The sequence below is a fragment of the Rhinolophus sinicus genome, chromosome 9 (genome assembly GCF_057876585.1).
Source record: "Rhinolophus sinicus isolate RSI-liver-muscle chromosome 9, RSI-T2T, whole genome shotgun sequence".
NCBI lineage: Eukaryota > Metazoa > Chordata > Mammalia > Chiroptera > Rhinolophidae > Rhinolophus > Rhinolophus sinicus.
Genome location: NC_142509.1, coordinates 25740188 through 25756820, shown reverse-complemented (window position 1 = coordinate 25756820; position 16633 = coordinate 25740188). Strand labels below are relative to the sequence as shown.

At 52.1% G+C, this 16633-nt stretch overlaps 1 protein-coding gene across 2 annotated transcripts in view; it reads left to right on the top strand.

Annotated features, from left to right (window-relative positions):
- Nucleotides 1–3543: 3543 nt before the first annotated feature.
- SGSM1 (small G protein signaling modulator 1) overlaps nucleotides 3544–16633 on the top strand; it is an 82516-nt gene continuing 69426 nt past the window's right edge. The window contains exons 1-2 of one of the 2 annotated variants that reach the window (XM_074321893.2): nucleotides 3544–3766; nucleotides 3863–3906. In XM_074321893.2, the coding sequence (XP_074177994.2) occupies nucleotides 3748–3766; nucleotides 3863–3906 (63 nt within the window). In that variant the 5' untranslated portion in view covers nucleotides 3544–3747. The remainder of the gene's footprint in view (nucleotides 3767–3862; nucleotides 3907–16633) is intronic. The other variant, XM_074321892.2, reaches the window with a different exon arrangement.

Here is a 16633-nt window from a genome sequence, read left to right as displayed (position 1 = left end):
GGCTGTACAACCTCAGGGGCCACAGATCCTACTCACTGAGACCCAGGTGTCCCCAGGGCTCGGCAGCCAGTGAAGTGACATTCACATTAACCCAGCATTAGTACTCTCCACTTCGTCTGCTCACACAGCATCTCCATCCATCCTGTGAAAAGCTCCACGCTCCAATACCTGGGTGTCGCCAAAGAGGAGACTTATAAACTTACCTGTGGCTACAGTCTATCCTCTGTCTCCCGTGTTGACTTTTCTCTGCTCTGGCTCCCTCTGGGGACCTGGGCAATGTCTGATGTCCGTAAGTCACCCCATGAGAGCCAATTTTAATGATTTAGGTGCCTGGCCTAGCATGAGGTCTCTGGATGTTCCCCAAATTTTCATTTCTGCATTTTATGCAGAGGTGACCCATCCCCACCGGCCGAACAGAAAATCATTAAATCTAATCAGTAAAATATTTTTCCCCTTTGGCAGATAAGCAATTGTCCAGCACCCCTTCTAGTAAAAATGACCACGGAAAGCAGGGCGAGACTTTGTTGGAAGAGGTCATCAAGAGGGTGCGGGTGTGACCACCTATGGACCCTCAAGCTGGACATGCGCTCATGCAGTCAGGCTGTTACTCAGCCTTCTTTGTTCTATTCGGGCCATCGACTGATTAGATGAGGCCCACCCACACCAGGGAGGAGACTCTGCTTTACTCAAATGTTAATCTCACCCAGATACACCCTCACAGACACACCCAGAACAATGTATCACCACAGATCTGGGCATCCTGTGGCCCAGTCACAGTGACACACAAAATAAACCATCACGGCAATGAAAGGTATCTGCTGCATGGGCCACGCACCACACAGTGAACTAGGATTTCTCTGAGTAGAAAGTTGGTTCAGAGCCTTGGTTTGAATCCAGCCTCTCTCAAGTTCTAGCTGCATGTGTTTGGTTAAGCTATTTAACTTCTGTCAGCCTCCACTATAAAATGTAAATAATTGGAGGAACCTACACGATGGGTCTGTTTGGTGAATTGAGTGAGATAATATGTGGGAAATTGATAGCCCAGTGCCAGACATTTAAGGGCTCAACAAATTATAGCCGTCCTATTATGCTGTGAATGGTGAGGTCATGCTTTTGTCAGTTATCAATGGACTGCCTCTCATCTCCAAATTCAATCTTTAATGCTTGCTTCTTCTTAATAAGCTGGACTTTGTAAGCTTTTCTCATTCATACTGAGCACGATGCCGAGCTTTCTCAGTTGAGGGCGCTGAAGGGACATTGCAGGAGAAAGGCTTTTCGTACCGGTTCTGGCTGCTGCTGCATTGGTCAGAAGGGTAGCCTAGGCAGTGTGGATCAGATGATGGAATTGTCAGGCCCTGGGAAAGGCTTTGGGACACAGCAAAGTTTCCCTGCTCTGGCCTCAGCGCCAGACCCTCAGGGAGGGTCTCACTCTTTCCAAGCTGATCTTAGGTGATGGTGCCCCTAGAGGTAAGTGATCCAACTACAGCAAAGGGGGCCAAACTCCAGGTTCAGAAACAGAAGCACGCCCTGGTACCATCCATGCCCACCTTACTTTTGCTATTAAACCAAACACCATCAAGGCCTTTATCTTGGAAGAAAAGCTCCAGGTTTGCAAGGAAGGACCAGCACAGGTCAACTTCCCAGGCAGACCGTAGTGTTTGGCAGGGAAAGGAAAGATGTGGGTTTTGAAAAATGGCTCCCCAGAGTGAGGCTTGATCACCTTTTCTCAAGTACCCCAGTTACCTTAGGGGTGTAGTCCAGACGTAGAACCACTGGATCAATCTCTTGGGCCCTGAGGGCAGAATTTTGGCCACTGCTCACTTGCTGCGGGAGCTTAGACAAAGCCTTCTCTATGACAAAAAGTCCTGGGGTCAATAAGATAGTGAGAGCAAAGCCCAAAGTCCTGAGTGCAGTGGCTGGCACATAGTAGGTCCTCAATATTTGGTTATAAGATACAGATATTATTCTTCTTATTTTTGCTTCCAAGTAACTGTTCTGCATTCTCTGGGCTCCTGGGGACTCACCATACCCTCAATGAAGCTAGTGGCGAGGTGGGATTGTGATTGAGAAGCCCCTCCCCCAGCAAGGAGCAGAGGTGTGTCCCAAGCCAGACCAATTGGATGCTCTGTCCCTGCAATAGGAACCTGAAACAGGTGGTGCCCCTTTCACCTGAGTGGTGGCTCCGTAACCACGCTGTCTTTGCCAGGTGATTATTCCTAAGACTCTTCCTTTCCAGGTTCCCAGAGCTGCTTTGGTTTCACCCCGTTTCCCTGTTCCCCAGGCTCCCATGGACGCCGGGAATGCCTATTAGCCTTCCAGTTTATTCCCGTTTGTCTGAGTTAGCCAAAGTTGGCCTCTGTGGCTTATGGCCGAAGACCCTTGACACTGACAAATGGAAATAAGGGGTTCTGGATCCACTGCGGCAGGAAGAGGGCACACTCTGAGCTGTCCTCAGTCCTGAAAGGAGGACCGAATACTAAGGGGAGCTTGGGGGCAGGATGGCAAATCCTGAAAGTGGACTTCATGGTTTTACAGGACTTTAGCTGACCACTGTCCTCCGTGCTCATGTCATTCCAGCCCCACCGTCCTCCTTGCTACTTGTCACACTCACTAGGCACATTCCCACCCCAGGGCCTTTGCACTTTCTGTTCCCTTTGCCTGGAATGCTCCTCTTCCAGAAGCCCCCACAGCCTACTCCTTTTCCTCTTTGCTCAAATGTCACCTTCTCAGTGGGTACTTTCTCAACCACCCTACCTCAAAATGCAAACCACACCCATCTGGCCCTCCCTGTCTGACCCCTTATTTTTCTCCAGAATTTTCCAATTTACTATTTGATTTACTTATTTTGCCGTCTGTCTCCTAAGCTCCACAGGGCAGGGCTTTTTGTCCGTCTTGCTCACTTCAAGTATCCCCCGCACAGTAATCTGGCACATAGTAGGTGCTGGATAAATATCTGTTGACCTGAGTTGCATTCTGGGTAGATGCAGTCGGAAACTTCGTGGACCAAGCCTTGGTCCTGTAGAGGCCATTCATTGCCTGCCCAGCTCTGGAGAACCCTGCTAACAGGTGTCCCCCATTAGGGACTGGCTCCTGGGAGGACCCCAGTCTCCTCCTAATGACCGGCGTGCAGGGGGACGGTGGCCACTTAAAGCCTGGCCTCTCCTGCTTCCAGAGCCAGTATATCTTGTAAGACTTCCAGCAATAACAATAACAATCAAAAAATTAAAAATAGCGGCAGTCACCTTTCATGGGTGCTGCCCTTTTTCCCCTGGGCCTGTTAAGTGTTTTACATTCAGTATCTCATTTAAACATATGTTTCCCATGAGGTAATCATATTATACTCGTTTTAAAGATGAGAAAACTGAGGCTGGGAGAGTGTGCCCCACCATCTCCCGCCACTTCCTAGAGAGCCTGGCACGAAGCAGACATTGAGTAAATGATGCTGTCCTCCTCTGCCCCCATAAGGGGTGGGGCCTGGGGCGTTGGGCAGGAGAGTGGGGAGTTCATTGGGAGGTTGGGCGCTGCAGGTGCTGGAACGAGGGTGCGTGACTGGCTGCGAGGATCTTAGGCTCCGGGTGCTGCGGGGCCTGAGAGGCCCAGCGCCCGCTTTCCGGAGGGGCGGGGCCGCGCGCGCGGCGGGTCCTGACGTCACTCGGCGCTCGGTCCCGCCCCGCCGCGGCCGCAGCCGGGGAGCCGAGCAACCCGCAACCGCCACCGCTCAGGACTGTGAACGCCGCGCGCCCAGCCATGGCTTCAGGCCCCGGGGGTGAGGGGACGCTGGGCGCGGGGGCGGCGGGAGGGCAGCCCCGGGCCCTGGCTCTAGCTCTCGGCTAACCGGCGGCCCTCCCGTCTTGTCCCACAGAGGCGGAGACCCGGCAGAGGCTGCTGCGCACCGTCAAGAAGGAGGTAGGTGGCAGGGTGGGGGAGGGGGACGGGGCAGAGAGCGCGACCCTCAGCGGGAGGGGCAGCCGCAGCCCCCCGGGGAGAGGCTCAAAGGAGGGGTGGCCCCTGGCGGCGCGGCGGCCATCTCGGATGTGGGGCTCACCTGGGTTGGTACTTAACCTCCCGCAGGGCTGGAGGCAGGTGAGTTTGGGGGTGGGGGCCTCTGGATGTTTTTCTGCTGTGTGCATGGGCAGGTGCTGCGTGAGGGCCCTCCAGGTGTGGGGCACATCTGCTTGAGCAGGTGGGTGGGTCTCACTAAGATGAGACAGGCACCTCGGGGGCTGACAGGGCTTGGGGTGGGGGAGCTGGACGGGGCTGCAAAAGGAGGACCCGACTTCAGGAGAGGGGGAAGATTCCCTTTGGGGAAATAAAACCTACCCCCACCCCAATTCTCATTCCTGGGAGCCACCCTAGGAGCTCCCCGAGAGTCCCTGGTCAGCGGGTTACTCCATTTGTACTCCATGTGTGGGCATACGCCCCTCCTCTTCTGGCCCTCGGGCCCCTTGTGGTCCACCCCACCCCACTCAGCACAGGAGTGAGAGAAACAGACAGGGTTCAGCTGCCCCTCTGCCCCTTCTCTCTCCCCGTCCAGTGGGGAGCCGGGTCTAGCCTTTCGAGTTAATAACCTATGATTTCCTGCAGAGGGGAAGAATCTAGTGATGGGTGCGTGGGGAAGCATTTAGATGCCTGGGCTGTGTGTGTGTGTGTGTGTAGATGCATGGACGTGCCTGTGTGGGTGAGGACATGTGGCTGTAAGTGTGTGTATCTGAGAATGTCTGTGCCTCTGTCTGGAGAGATCTGTGTATCTTTACATATTGTGTGTACGTGTATCTGTGTGTCTGTGTATCTGTGTTTGTCTGATGTTTATCTGTGTGATGCAGGAACGTGTGAATGAGTGAGACTGTGTGTGTGTGTACATGTACCCGTGCATGTGACATGAGATGCATGAGTCTGTGTGGTGATGAGGGAGGCTGTGACAGTGTATAGCTTGTCCTCCTCATGTCACCCACGTTCCTCAACCTGGGACCCGTTGCTGCCGAGCTGTTATCCTGAGTCCTCAGCCTGAGACCTGGAATGGCCACAGACCTCGGGGGCTGGGCTGATTCCTGGGCCTCTGTGTGTGTTTGGGGTGCCAGCATCTGGTGTCCGCGCTGAGCACCAAGAAGCCCCTCAGGGAGTGTGGGGTGTGTCTGTGTGTATGCCTCTGTGTGTGGCATGTCCCATGTTGTTTCAAGAATCAGCTCCAGGGCTGATGGCACGTTCTGGCCTTTCTGAATAAAGAGAAATAGAGGATACATGGAATCCTCAGAAAGCTTCAGCCCTCACAGAGCTAGACCCCTGTGGGGATCTGAAGAAAGCTCTGCTTAGACCTTTCTAACAAAATCTACAGACCAACAACATTCTGGTGACTGTTTAGTGGAGGGTGTATATAGACACCCCCCCCCCCCCAGGTTAAAAACCTGCATTCTTTTTGTTCATGGTTTAACCAAACCATGTGCTCTCCTGATGTTTCACCTGGAATGGTTGTATTTTTAAGGAAATGGTTGGCTGGTTCCATTGAGGGAGTCTTGCAGGCAGAAGACCGTGTCAGTGAGGCATGTGGGGAAGGCTTCAACTAGGGCCCTGGTCCCAGCTATGCCACCAGTTCCCTTGGTGCCCTGGACAAGTCCCTTTCCCTTTCAAGTTTCCACATCTAGAGAAGAAAGCATTGTCCTTGGAGGTCTCATCATATCAGTCTAGCTTGGGTTATTGGCCAGGCTCTGGGGGACACTTTGCCCCTGGTGACCAGTGGTCTTCTTGCATCCACTCTCCTGGGAGCAGCAGAGTTGAGGGGCTCAGAATGAGTCCACCTCCTGCTCGGAGGGACCTCTTGGCATCCAGCTTGCTGCCTGAGGGCGACAGGGCAGCGTCTTGCAAGTTTGGACCAAGGGCCTCAAGCGCCCATTGACCCTGGATCTGTAAATCAGAAGGTGGGACTTAACAGTCGCAAGGTGGTGGCCTTTTCTAAATTCTCCGTTTCTTGGGGCACATTATTTTAGCAATCAGAGCTTCAATTTCCTGGGGGCTACTCTGTCCTGTGCTGTGTGCACAGTAACTTTTTGAGGTGAGTGAGGTTGTCCCCATTTTACAGATAAGGAAACTGAGGCTCAGAGAAAGCGTGCGTTGCTCAGGAGCACACAGCCAAGAAGGGACAGAGCTGGGGACTTACATAAGAGCCAGGTTCTGGACCCCATATGTCACAAACATGCCCTCCTTCCACATTTACACAGTGCTACAACCTCGGCATGTGTGGGTGGTGTAATTTCCATTGTACAGATGAGAAAACTGGCCCAGAGGGAGTTAGTGATGTTTCAAGGACGTAGACCAGTGAGGGGAACAAGTTCAAGTCTCTGTCTCCGAGTCCCCTTGTTCAGCATAGGTGCCCCTAAGGGCATGGCGACAAGTCTGTGCCCCCAAAGCAGATCTCTCTCTTTTCCTTCCTCTGCCCATCTCTTGGGGAGTATCTCCCCCCAATATCAGAGACCCAGCCTTCACTGGAATGGTGAAGGGAGTCTCTTTGCCTAAAAATCTGGGATCAGGTCAGGTCTTCCTTCTCCCCACCGTCTTGGTTCAGAGGAGCCCCAGCCCTGCCTGTCACAGCCCTGCCCAGAGGCGCCTTCCATCCTTCTTTCTGGAAGCGGTGGCTTAACAGTCAGTTTCTGTAGATAAGCCAGGCAGGTCTGCAAGCTTTGCCGGAGCCACTGAAGCCACAAAGGCCAGTAGGCGCTGTGGGGCTGGAAGCTCTGTCCAGTGCTGACGCGGGGAGCCAATGTGACCCAGCACCGTAAAGCTGGTGAAGAAGGAGCTTTGGGCTCACCCGAGCGGGCTTCAAGGGCCCGTGCACTTATTTAGTGAGGGGCGTCTGTGTGCCAGACATTGAGCTGGGCTCTGTGGATACAGCAGTGAACAAGCGAGGCCCTGCCCTGTTGGGGATGACGTTCCAGTTCTGTAGGACAGACCCTGACAGACATTCTGAGTGTAATTGAAAAGGGAATTACAGGCTGAGCACTGAGCTCTGAAGGAGAGGCACTTGGCACCACAAGAACACATCACAGGGAGAAGTAACCACATGCAGGTGCTCAGGTAGGCTTCCCAGAGGAAGTGATGTTCAAGAAGGTAAGTGAAGGATGAGTAAGCCTTCTCGGTGAAGAAACAGAGGAAAAGCATTCCTGGCAGAGGGAACCACATAGGCAAAGCCTTTGTGCCTGGATGGAGCACCGCGAACTTGAGGAGTGGGAGGACTCAGAAGGGGCTGGAGTGCTGAGAGAAAGGAGAACAGTGGGGACAGAGCGCCCAATCCTATTATAGAAGCAGGGGGAGGGAGTGGGGCGGACGTGAGGAATATGGAAAGAAGAGGGGAGCGCTGACATTGATTGCTTGTAAATACCACAGTCTTGGACAAGCACCCGTCTTTGCCTCCACAAGTGTCTGCGTTTCAGTTTATTCACAATGGGGATGAAAATTACTCAACTGTCAGGATAAACCATGTGAAAACACCCACCATGTTAGTCTGAGCTTTTGCAGGGCAGGCATCTTGTTTTTTCCGTTCCCAGTGCCACCAAGGGAAAGCTGGAAACCGGGTGGCCTCAGCGTGGTTTCCCCTAGTTAAATGCAACTAGCTCTATCCTGGCTCCTTCCTGGCTCCCTTCACCCTCCCCTCCTTTGCCCTCCCTGCCTCCACCTCTTAATTTTGTTTTGGTTCCCACAGAGAGCGGGGACTGGCTTCCCGTTGCCATGACGACTGCCATTAAAGGAGCCAGCCACGTGACTCTGAGTTGATAACGGAAGCAAAGTGACTAACTGCCTTGTTTTCCTGCCTCCAGGCTCGGCCTGGGAGGCCTGTTAATTGGAGGGGAGGGCGGGGGTGGGGGGTGCTTGCAGGCAGAAGGACAGACCCCAGGAAGGAGGCAGGCAGACTGACAGGAAGCTGTTTTAGCTCTAAATGCTAGAGCCGGTAAAAGGGCTGTCCTGGGTAGCCATCGTCACTGAGCAGAACTGGGCCTGTCTGGGAAGCAGAGCCTCCCAGCCCCTGGATGGCAGGTGACGGCGTGGGGGAGGTGGATGGGACATGCTAATAAGGTTGGCAGAAGGGCAGAGAAACAACTGACATTGCTACTAGGACCCCATGGTGCTTTCACGTTAACCTTGGGGTTCTTCATGAAGGTTCTTAATTTTTTTCCCCCCAGGTAGGGTTGCCAAATAATGTACAGGTCACACAATTAGAATTTCAGGTAATGAATCATTTTTTAGTTGAAGTGCGTATTGCCAAATCTGGCAGCCCTACCCCAGGGGACATTTGGCAATGTCTGGAGACAGTTTGGGTTGTCACAACTGGAGTTGCTGCTGGCATCTAGTGGGAAGAGGGCACGGATGCTACTCAGCTTCCTGCAGCGCAGGCTGGCCCGCACTACAGAGAAGTAGCCAGCCTGTAATGGCGCTGCTGTCGAGGTTGAAAAGCCTCTGTGCTGGGCGCTGTCCTGCGTGCTCCCCAAGCATCTCCTCCTCCACTCTTCAGGAGAACCCTAAGAGGGAGAGTCGTTACCTCCTTCCCTTGATGGATGAGGAGCCAGAAGCGCAGGGACCTTACGCAGCTCCCGTTCAGGTCACAGAGGCAGCCATGGAGAAGCCGGGGTTCATATCCCCCCTGGCAGGATCTGCAGGGTGGCCTCAGGACCCAGATTCCCAGAGGGCGGTGGTAGGGAGCCATGAGCTTCAGCAGAGTCCCTGGCACTATGGCTTGGGGTTGGGGGTGTGTAGGGAAAGAGATGAGGCAGGAAAATTCCATTAGTTCTAGCTCGTGCGGGGCCGTGGACGCCAGGCTGCAGTGTTCGCTCCATCAGACAGTGGGGAGCTATAGATGGTTTATGAGCAAGGAGGGTCTTCTTTGGAGTTGTACTTCAGGAACTTTCGGTTCATAGCCGGGGCCAGCATGGACCCTTTCTGCCAGTTTTTAGAAGAAACTTCCTTCCTTCTGTTATCCCTTCCTCCTTTCCTTTCCCTCCTCTGCTCCTCCTTTCCTGACCTCTCTCCCTCCTTCCATTCCTTCCTCTTTTCCTTCCGTCCAAAATACTTATTGAGCCTCTACTATGTGCCAGACACTGTTCCAGGAACTACAGATTGAGCAGTGAGCCGAGCAACATCCCTGCTTACGTGCTGTTGTGAAGCATGCAGTCTACTTGGGAGACAGATAGATAAGCAATAAATGTGTATTAGAAGTGACACGTGCTATGAGGAAAAGAAAGGAAAGGGGGTGGAGAGTGCTGGGAAGGGCTCTCTGATGGGGTAACATCGGAGTAGAGACCTGATGCAAAGGAGAGAGCCACGCAAACGTCTGCAGGAAGGGTGTGCCTGACAGAGGGAACAGCAGCTGCAAGGGCCTTGAACAGGGCACAGTGGCTACCAGGAGGCCAGTGAGGCTGGAGGGAAGTGAACATGAATGGAAGAGAAGGCCGATCGTCTCTCGCGAGCTTCAGCTTTTACTCTGAGTGACATGGGATCTGTGGGAGGGATTTGAGCAAGGGGGTGGGGGGCAGGCCATGAGCTCATCTATTTTGTGGACTGCTCAGGCTGCAGGGTGAGCAATAAATGTAGGTGACACATTGGGGGGGGGGCTGTGTGCAAAGTCATTAGGTAAGAGAGTAAACTTCTGCCTTGTTCTCTGAGCTTTCAGTTCTTGGGCTGAAAGTCACAGCCCGCACACCCCCGCCGGACCAAGTAGGGGGTTCCAAAAATGCTTGGAGAATGAACTCAGACATTCTGGGCGGGATATTTTGGGGCTCTCATGCTGGCAGGGTTGACTCAGACAGTTTATGTGTCGTGCTTTCAAGCTTAAGACGGCAGAAATGTTCCTCATGAATAATCCAGCCATATCCGTCGCTGCATTTAGATGCTTTTTTCAGGTTTCTGACAATGTGACTTCCCAGGTAGTGATGGCTTGGGCTTCAGCCCCCTGGTTCCATGTGGTGAGGGTGGTAGCTGGCTTTACTGCTTAGTTATGTCTCCTGGGTCTGGCTGGGTGTCCCCTGCAGTAACCTCACGAGGGGCTCCGGAGAGGGTGGTAGCATTTGTTGCTGGTTGGCAGATAGGAAAGGGTCTTTTTGTCACCCAGTGGGCCCACCTGGGGCTGCAGACCCCAGGATGGGAAATGAGGACACCTGAGTCTTTGTCCCATCTCTGCCCTGAGTCCCCGTGACCTCCTAGCGGTGCCTTCTCCCTGTCTCATTCATTCTCCTGCTTTCTAAGTGGACGAGGTTGGACAGCTCCAGGATTCTAAGAACCTCGAATCATCTCAGTCAGATGACGTCATTCTCCAAGAGCCAGATTTCCCTGATGTTTCCTCTCCTCTGAATTTGCCAAGTCTGTTTTTAAGAGTTATTAAAACTCAGTAGCTGATAAGACTTTTTGGGAGCCTTCACTCCACTCAAGGAAAACAAGGGCTTACCTAAAGCCATTCTAATGGGATAAAGTCTTGTTTTTTTGGACAGCATTTACTGAGCATTTTATATAGGATGACCTCGTTTAATTATCTCAACCCCCCATGAAGTGGATAAACACTCTCCCTTATAGCTAAGGAGAATGAGCCACAGAGATGGCAAGTAACTTGCGTGAGGTCACAGAGCTCATCAGAGATACAGCTTTGGGTCATCAGTGGTACTGCTTTTCATTACTCTGGAGCCCAAATCAGTGACCCACGCGTGCTTACGAGCTATGCTGAGAGTGTGGAGTTGGGGAAAGGGCCAACCTTAGGAACTGGACAGTCCTGAATTCCTCTTGCCATTTAGTAGGTGCGTGACCCTCTCCGGCTTGAGTTTCCTCATGTAGCTAACAGTGAGGGCATCATCTACCACACAGCAGTGCTGTTATGCCATCCCTGCCGGGCAGGCCTTTAGCAGTATTTACGGAGAGACCAGGCCTTGTGCTTGGCTCACCCAGTCAGTCTCAGAAGGACATCTGATCCCCTCTGAGCTTGTAGGTGCTCTCAGCATGGCATCTCGCTGTCCCTGGGTAAACCGTGGGCTGGGGAAGCCGTGGCCACAGGAGCAGTGCTGTAGGCTGGGCACAGGCATTTATGGGGTGCAGAGGGACAAGCCCTTGAGTGGGAGTCCAGAGGGCTGAGTCCTGACTGGCTGCACGAGCCTCCTGGGTGGGAGGCTGGATCTTCCCTCTGGGTCTGGCGGCTCCTTGGCCTCATGGTGGTGATGTCTCAGCCTAAGGAGATCAGAAACCCTCGTGAGCCTGCTGGCCCTGCCACGTGGTCCCTAGGACCCCCTGGGTGAGGCGGCTAAGTGTGCTGAACTCCAGTGGGAGGCAGTGTGTTTTTCTTTCTTTTGGTAGTACCAGAAGATAGCAGATGAATCGATTTTTGTGCCTTTTCTTTGCAAAATCTTGAAGAAACTCAGATCGTGGGTGTTTATAAAGGACAGTAGCAGGTCCTTTTGTAGTGAGTCCCCATTTAAAAATCAGGTCACTGAAGGCCTAAGAGTTCAAGAGATTTAGTGGTACTTGGGCACTGAATGAATTCTTCTTTAATCATTATTTAGTAAATTATGTTTAATTAGATTAGAATTATAGCAACTATCATTTATCAAACACTGCTGTAAGTGATTTACTTTATCTCATTTAATTCACAAAGCAGTCTTCCTGTGGAGTAGGTACAGATAGCAACTCCTTTTTAGTGATGAGGAAAGAAGCTCAGAGAGGTTAAGAAACTGGACTGAGTTCACACAGCTGAGCAACAGCAGAATGGGATATTTTAGCAAGCTCCATCCATTTCAAGTTGGATGATAATTTGCTCATAAAACTAGCTAGACCAATAAGTAAATCTATCAACATAAGATGAAAAGGAAAAGAGAAACTGACAAATGGATTTATTGGTTCAATTGTTTGAGAAGTTTGGAGTGATTCCAGCTTCAGGTACAGCTATATCCAGGGGTTCAAATGATGTCATTAGGACCCCATCTCTCTCCATCTCTCTGTGCTGCCTTTCTCTGTGTTGGCTTTATGCTTTGCCTCTCTCTGTGGGGAAGTAGAGTATTGCCCAGCAGCTCTCAGGGTACAATCTGCCAGCTTGGCATCGCAACAGAAAGAGAGCTCCTCCTTGCCCATGGTTCTAGCAGAATTCTTTGGATTAGGTCTCATTGGACCAGCCTAGGTCACGTGCTTCTTTTGCTCCAGTCACTGTGGGACAGAGTGCTCTGATTGGTCCAGCCTGGAGGGGTGAAGTGTGGAGTCAGCCCTAAGAGAGCCAGGGAGGGGACCCAGAGTAGAGTCAAGGTGAAAGGACCAGACAAGGAGATGGAAACCAGGTAGCAAAGCCACAGACATCCATCGTGAAGGAGTGAGTGTGCCTGCCTTTGGAGCTCAGCCTCTAACAGTGGAAATACCCACTTTTGTGCCCTGTGCTTGCCTGTGATCCCAGGTGCTTCCTGGGGACCTACTGTGTGCCAGGTGTCTGCCGGATCAGAGATTTCTTCTCTGGGGGAGGTGTACAAAACCCTGAAATTATACAAACACTTTGTACTTCTTATGTGGAGAGTATTCTCAATTATCATCAGTACCTCTAAGTGGTCCACAACCCAAATACCCAAATATGGTATTCACAGAAGTGAAATGATGCCTGTAACGTCTCACCCAGCGAGCCCTCTAACAACAATAACCGCTAATAATAATCACAGCCAGCATTTATTGGGAACCCACTAGATTCCAGACCTGCACTGTCCAATGGGAGCCGCTAGTCACATGTGACTACTTCCATTTAAATTAAGTAAAACTAAATTAAATGAAAAATACAGTTCCTCAGTTGCACTAGCCATGTTTACAAGTGCTCAATAGGCACGAGGCTAGTGGTACTGTGTCGGACAAGACAGGGATAGAGAATGTCCAGAAAATTCTATCATTTTCTAGACGTTGTGCTAAGTGCTTTATAGCTATTATCATATTTAATCTTAAAAACAAACAAACAAACAAAAAAGCCTGAGATGGGTGGGTCCTGGTTATTACCCGGTTTTGCAGGGGAGTAGATGGAAGCACAGGGAAGTGCAGTGACTTGCCCAAGGTCACACCGCTGGGAAGGGCGGAGCCAGGATTCTAACCAGCCCTTAGACACGATATTCAACTGCTTTTCTTCTGAAGGATGGGTAGAGATGGTTAGTCTGTTTTCTGCTTCACTCTGTGTGTGTGTTTTAAGCAACCATCTGGGAATTCCATTTCTTACTTTCCTGCAGCTGCCCGGACCCCAAAAGTCTGGGCAGCCTTCCAGGGAATCCAGCCACGCTCAAGAGTCTGTGTGCGCTTTCCCCATCCGTGAGGCCCGTGGGTCTGTGAAAGTGGGGCGAGTTGCCAGGGGAGCTGCCACACGCAGTGGGCAGAACAGCTGGGAGGAAGCTGGCCGGTGTCCACGGTGTGGGCTGGGAACGTGAAACACAGGCTGTTTCCTCTGGGAATGGGGTGGGGAGGGGTGGTGGCTGGGGGTTGTCTTCATGGCCCCATCGTCTCCAGTGGTGACTGTGCTGGGGAGGGTTGGCCAGAAGGACCTTTTGCCCAGGTGCCCCCAGGTGAATGCCCCAGAATCAGGCACTGGGGGAACCTCCTTGTCAAGGGGTGTCTGAGGCACCTGTGCAGAGTGGCGACAGAAGGCCCGTTTATGGGCACCCCATTCTCAGCCCCAGAACACCCCTCCTTCCAGGTCGTGGCAGGTCAGCCGGTCCTCGTCCTGTTAGGGAACAATGCCTGGTGCCTATTTATAGCAGCCGGTAAACGATTAACTGGGGCCAGGCTGGCAGCAGCCGAGTGAGAGGCCTTTCCCGCTCCTGCCAGCCCAGTAGTTACGTTTAGTTCAGGTTAGAGGGAGGAGCTGGAGTGGGGATTTGCCTGACCCCGAAGGTCCACAGGCCACTGCTTTATCATGCATGACCCCTCCCCTCCCCTCTCACTCCCACCTCAGGGCTGCCCCTGCAGCAGGACACCGGTAGCTTTGCCTTCTTTACTACGTGTGTGTGGCTGTGCAGGGCAGGATGGAAGTGTGTGGACGGAAGGTTGGCCAAGGCACCCGGAGCTGCGTTTGCGAGAGCGCGCAGGAGAGGAAGCTCCGGGCCTTTTACCAGGGGTTGCTGAGTTCCCGCCTGCACCAGGTCGAGTCAGAACCCTTCTCTGTGAAGCCTGGAAGCCCCAGCAGGTCAGGACAGGCCCAGGGCACAGAACAGCCCACATCAAAGGAGGCCCTCAGGCCTGTTTGCTGGAAGGTCTCCATCCTTGCTGACTTCCTCCATTAGTGGCAGAGTGAGGAAAGGACTTTGGTTTTTTTCTTCTTTTTCTAATAGACTTTATTTTGTTGGAGCAGTTTCAGCTTCCCAGTAAAAATGGAGTGGAAAGTACAGGGATTTCCCATCTATCCCCTGGCCCCCCACACGCATAGCTTCTGCCATTATCAATGTCCTACACCAGAGTGGGACATTTGCTACGGCGGATGAACCCACATGGACACACCATTCTCACCCCAAGTCCATAGTTTTCATCGGGGCTCACTCTTGGTGGTGTCCATTCTGTGGGTTTTTACAAATGTGTAATGACATGTACTCACCACCGTAGTCACATACAGAACAGTTTTACTGCCCGAAAAAACCCTCTGCGCTCTGCCTTCCCCTTAACCCTTGGCAACCACTGGTCTTTATGCTGTCTCCATAGTTTTGCCTTTTCCAGAATGTCATGTAGTTGGACCTACACAGTATGTAGCCTTTTCAGACTGGTTTCTTTCACTTGGTAATAAGCCTTTCAGGTTGGATGTTTCTTGTTGTTACCATGATTCTGCTTCGGGAATCAACATGTGACAGAGAGGAGCTAGGTGTCAGTGTGCTTGGGGAGGTGGCGGAAAGCCAATGAAAGATGATGGCTGTGGCAGAGGTGGAGCTGGCAGGGGCTGCTGGACCTGGCTCCAGGAGTGGGCTGTGACTAGGACACTGGGACTCACTGGGCTAAGGGAGCAGGTGCATTGGCCACCTGGCTGCTGGGGTCCCCACTGTGACCTGGGACAGTCGGGCAGGAGACCTTGATTCAAATCCCCGCCTCTTCACAGGTGGATGATCTTTGCCCCTCCCAGATCAGCGGCTGCCACGCTGATGACACCGTATGCACGCTTGTGAATCACTGGGCTCATGTGTGTAACGTTCCCACTTGGCTTGTGGGAAGAATATGCAGGTGTTCGGTGAATGAACAAATGAACCTACTGTGTGCCAGGCTCAGCTCAGGTTACAGTCAGGGGTTTGAATCTCTGCCCTGCTGTTTACAAGCCGTGTGCTCTTGGGCAGGTCATTTAACCCCACAGAGACTCAGTTTCCTCATCAGTAAAATGAGGAGGGTAACTGTATCCACCTCACTTAATTACCTTGAGGATTAGGGGAAGTAATGGCCCTGAGCAGGGTGCCAGCACACAGTGAGCACTTTATAAATATGGAGCTGAGCTGCGCCCTCCACAACTAAGATTGAAAGGACAACAACTTAACTTGGAATAAGTCCTGGAAGTGCACACTGTTCCCCAATAAAGTCCTTTTCCCCTTCCCCAATTAAAAAAAAAAAGAATCTAAAAAAAAAATCTTTATAAGTAAACACTGGTTGTCATTACATAAAACAAATGCATAGAGCACTTGCTATGTGGCTGCTATTGTGTTCAATGCTTTTGATGTATTATCTTATGCCTGTGAGGCAAATACTAAAATAGAACCCATTTTACTGATGGGAATGCTGAGGCTCAGAGAAGGGACATGATTTGCCCAAGATCATGAGTGCAAGAGCGAGGTTGAATTCTGGAAGTTTGACCCCAGAACATAATATTCATAGCCGTGCAGTGCGTATTACTGTGGGAGCTTGGGACGGGGAGAAGGGGAGTCACATCAACTTTGGGAAGCAGTCACATCAGGAAGGAGTGAAGAGAAGAGAAGGGCACCAGGTCCTGGAGGATTGGGTGCTTTTTCCAGAGCTGGAGATGGAGGTAGGAATGGGTGGGGATGCCAGGTGGAGGGGACTGTGCAACCAAAGGCCAGGCAGTGGGAATCACGTGGGTCACACAGCCGCAATGGCATGTGCAGCGGGAGCTTGGGGTGCGGGAAGGGGAAGGAACAGGATTTGGCAGGACAGGAAGATTGGGTCACCCCGTGGACACACTCACAGCTTGCAGGTGGGACCATCCCATCCTCCCTCATCCGCCCCCACCCAATCATGTCTGTCTGTGTCTGTGCTTTGGAGCTTCCAAAAATATTCCTGTTTCCCCCACCCCTCATCAGCCCTGTTCCAGCCCCTCCCAGCTCTCACCTCTTGCATGCCTCGCCCATAACAATTTCAAAAATAAGAAGCCGCCAGCTATTTCCATGTAGTCTTTTCCCTGCCACGTTGTGCTTCCATCTGTTCCTTCCTTTCAGCTCCTAGGCAGCTCTGAGGGGGCAGTGGCAGGGGAGAGTTTTTACCCTGTGCTTCAGAATTGGAGACACCAAGGCCCAGAGAGTTCATTCTTACTTGTGCTTGAGCTCTTGAGCTTTACCTCCTCCAGGAAGCCCTCCTTGACCTCCCCACCCCCCCAGTTTCTTTGTTATTTGTTCTCATAGAACCCAGCTCTTTCGCTGCAGAGAACTGGTCTCACTTTGTAAATACCATCCACTTGTAT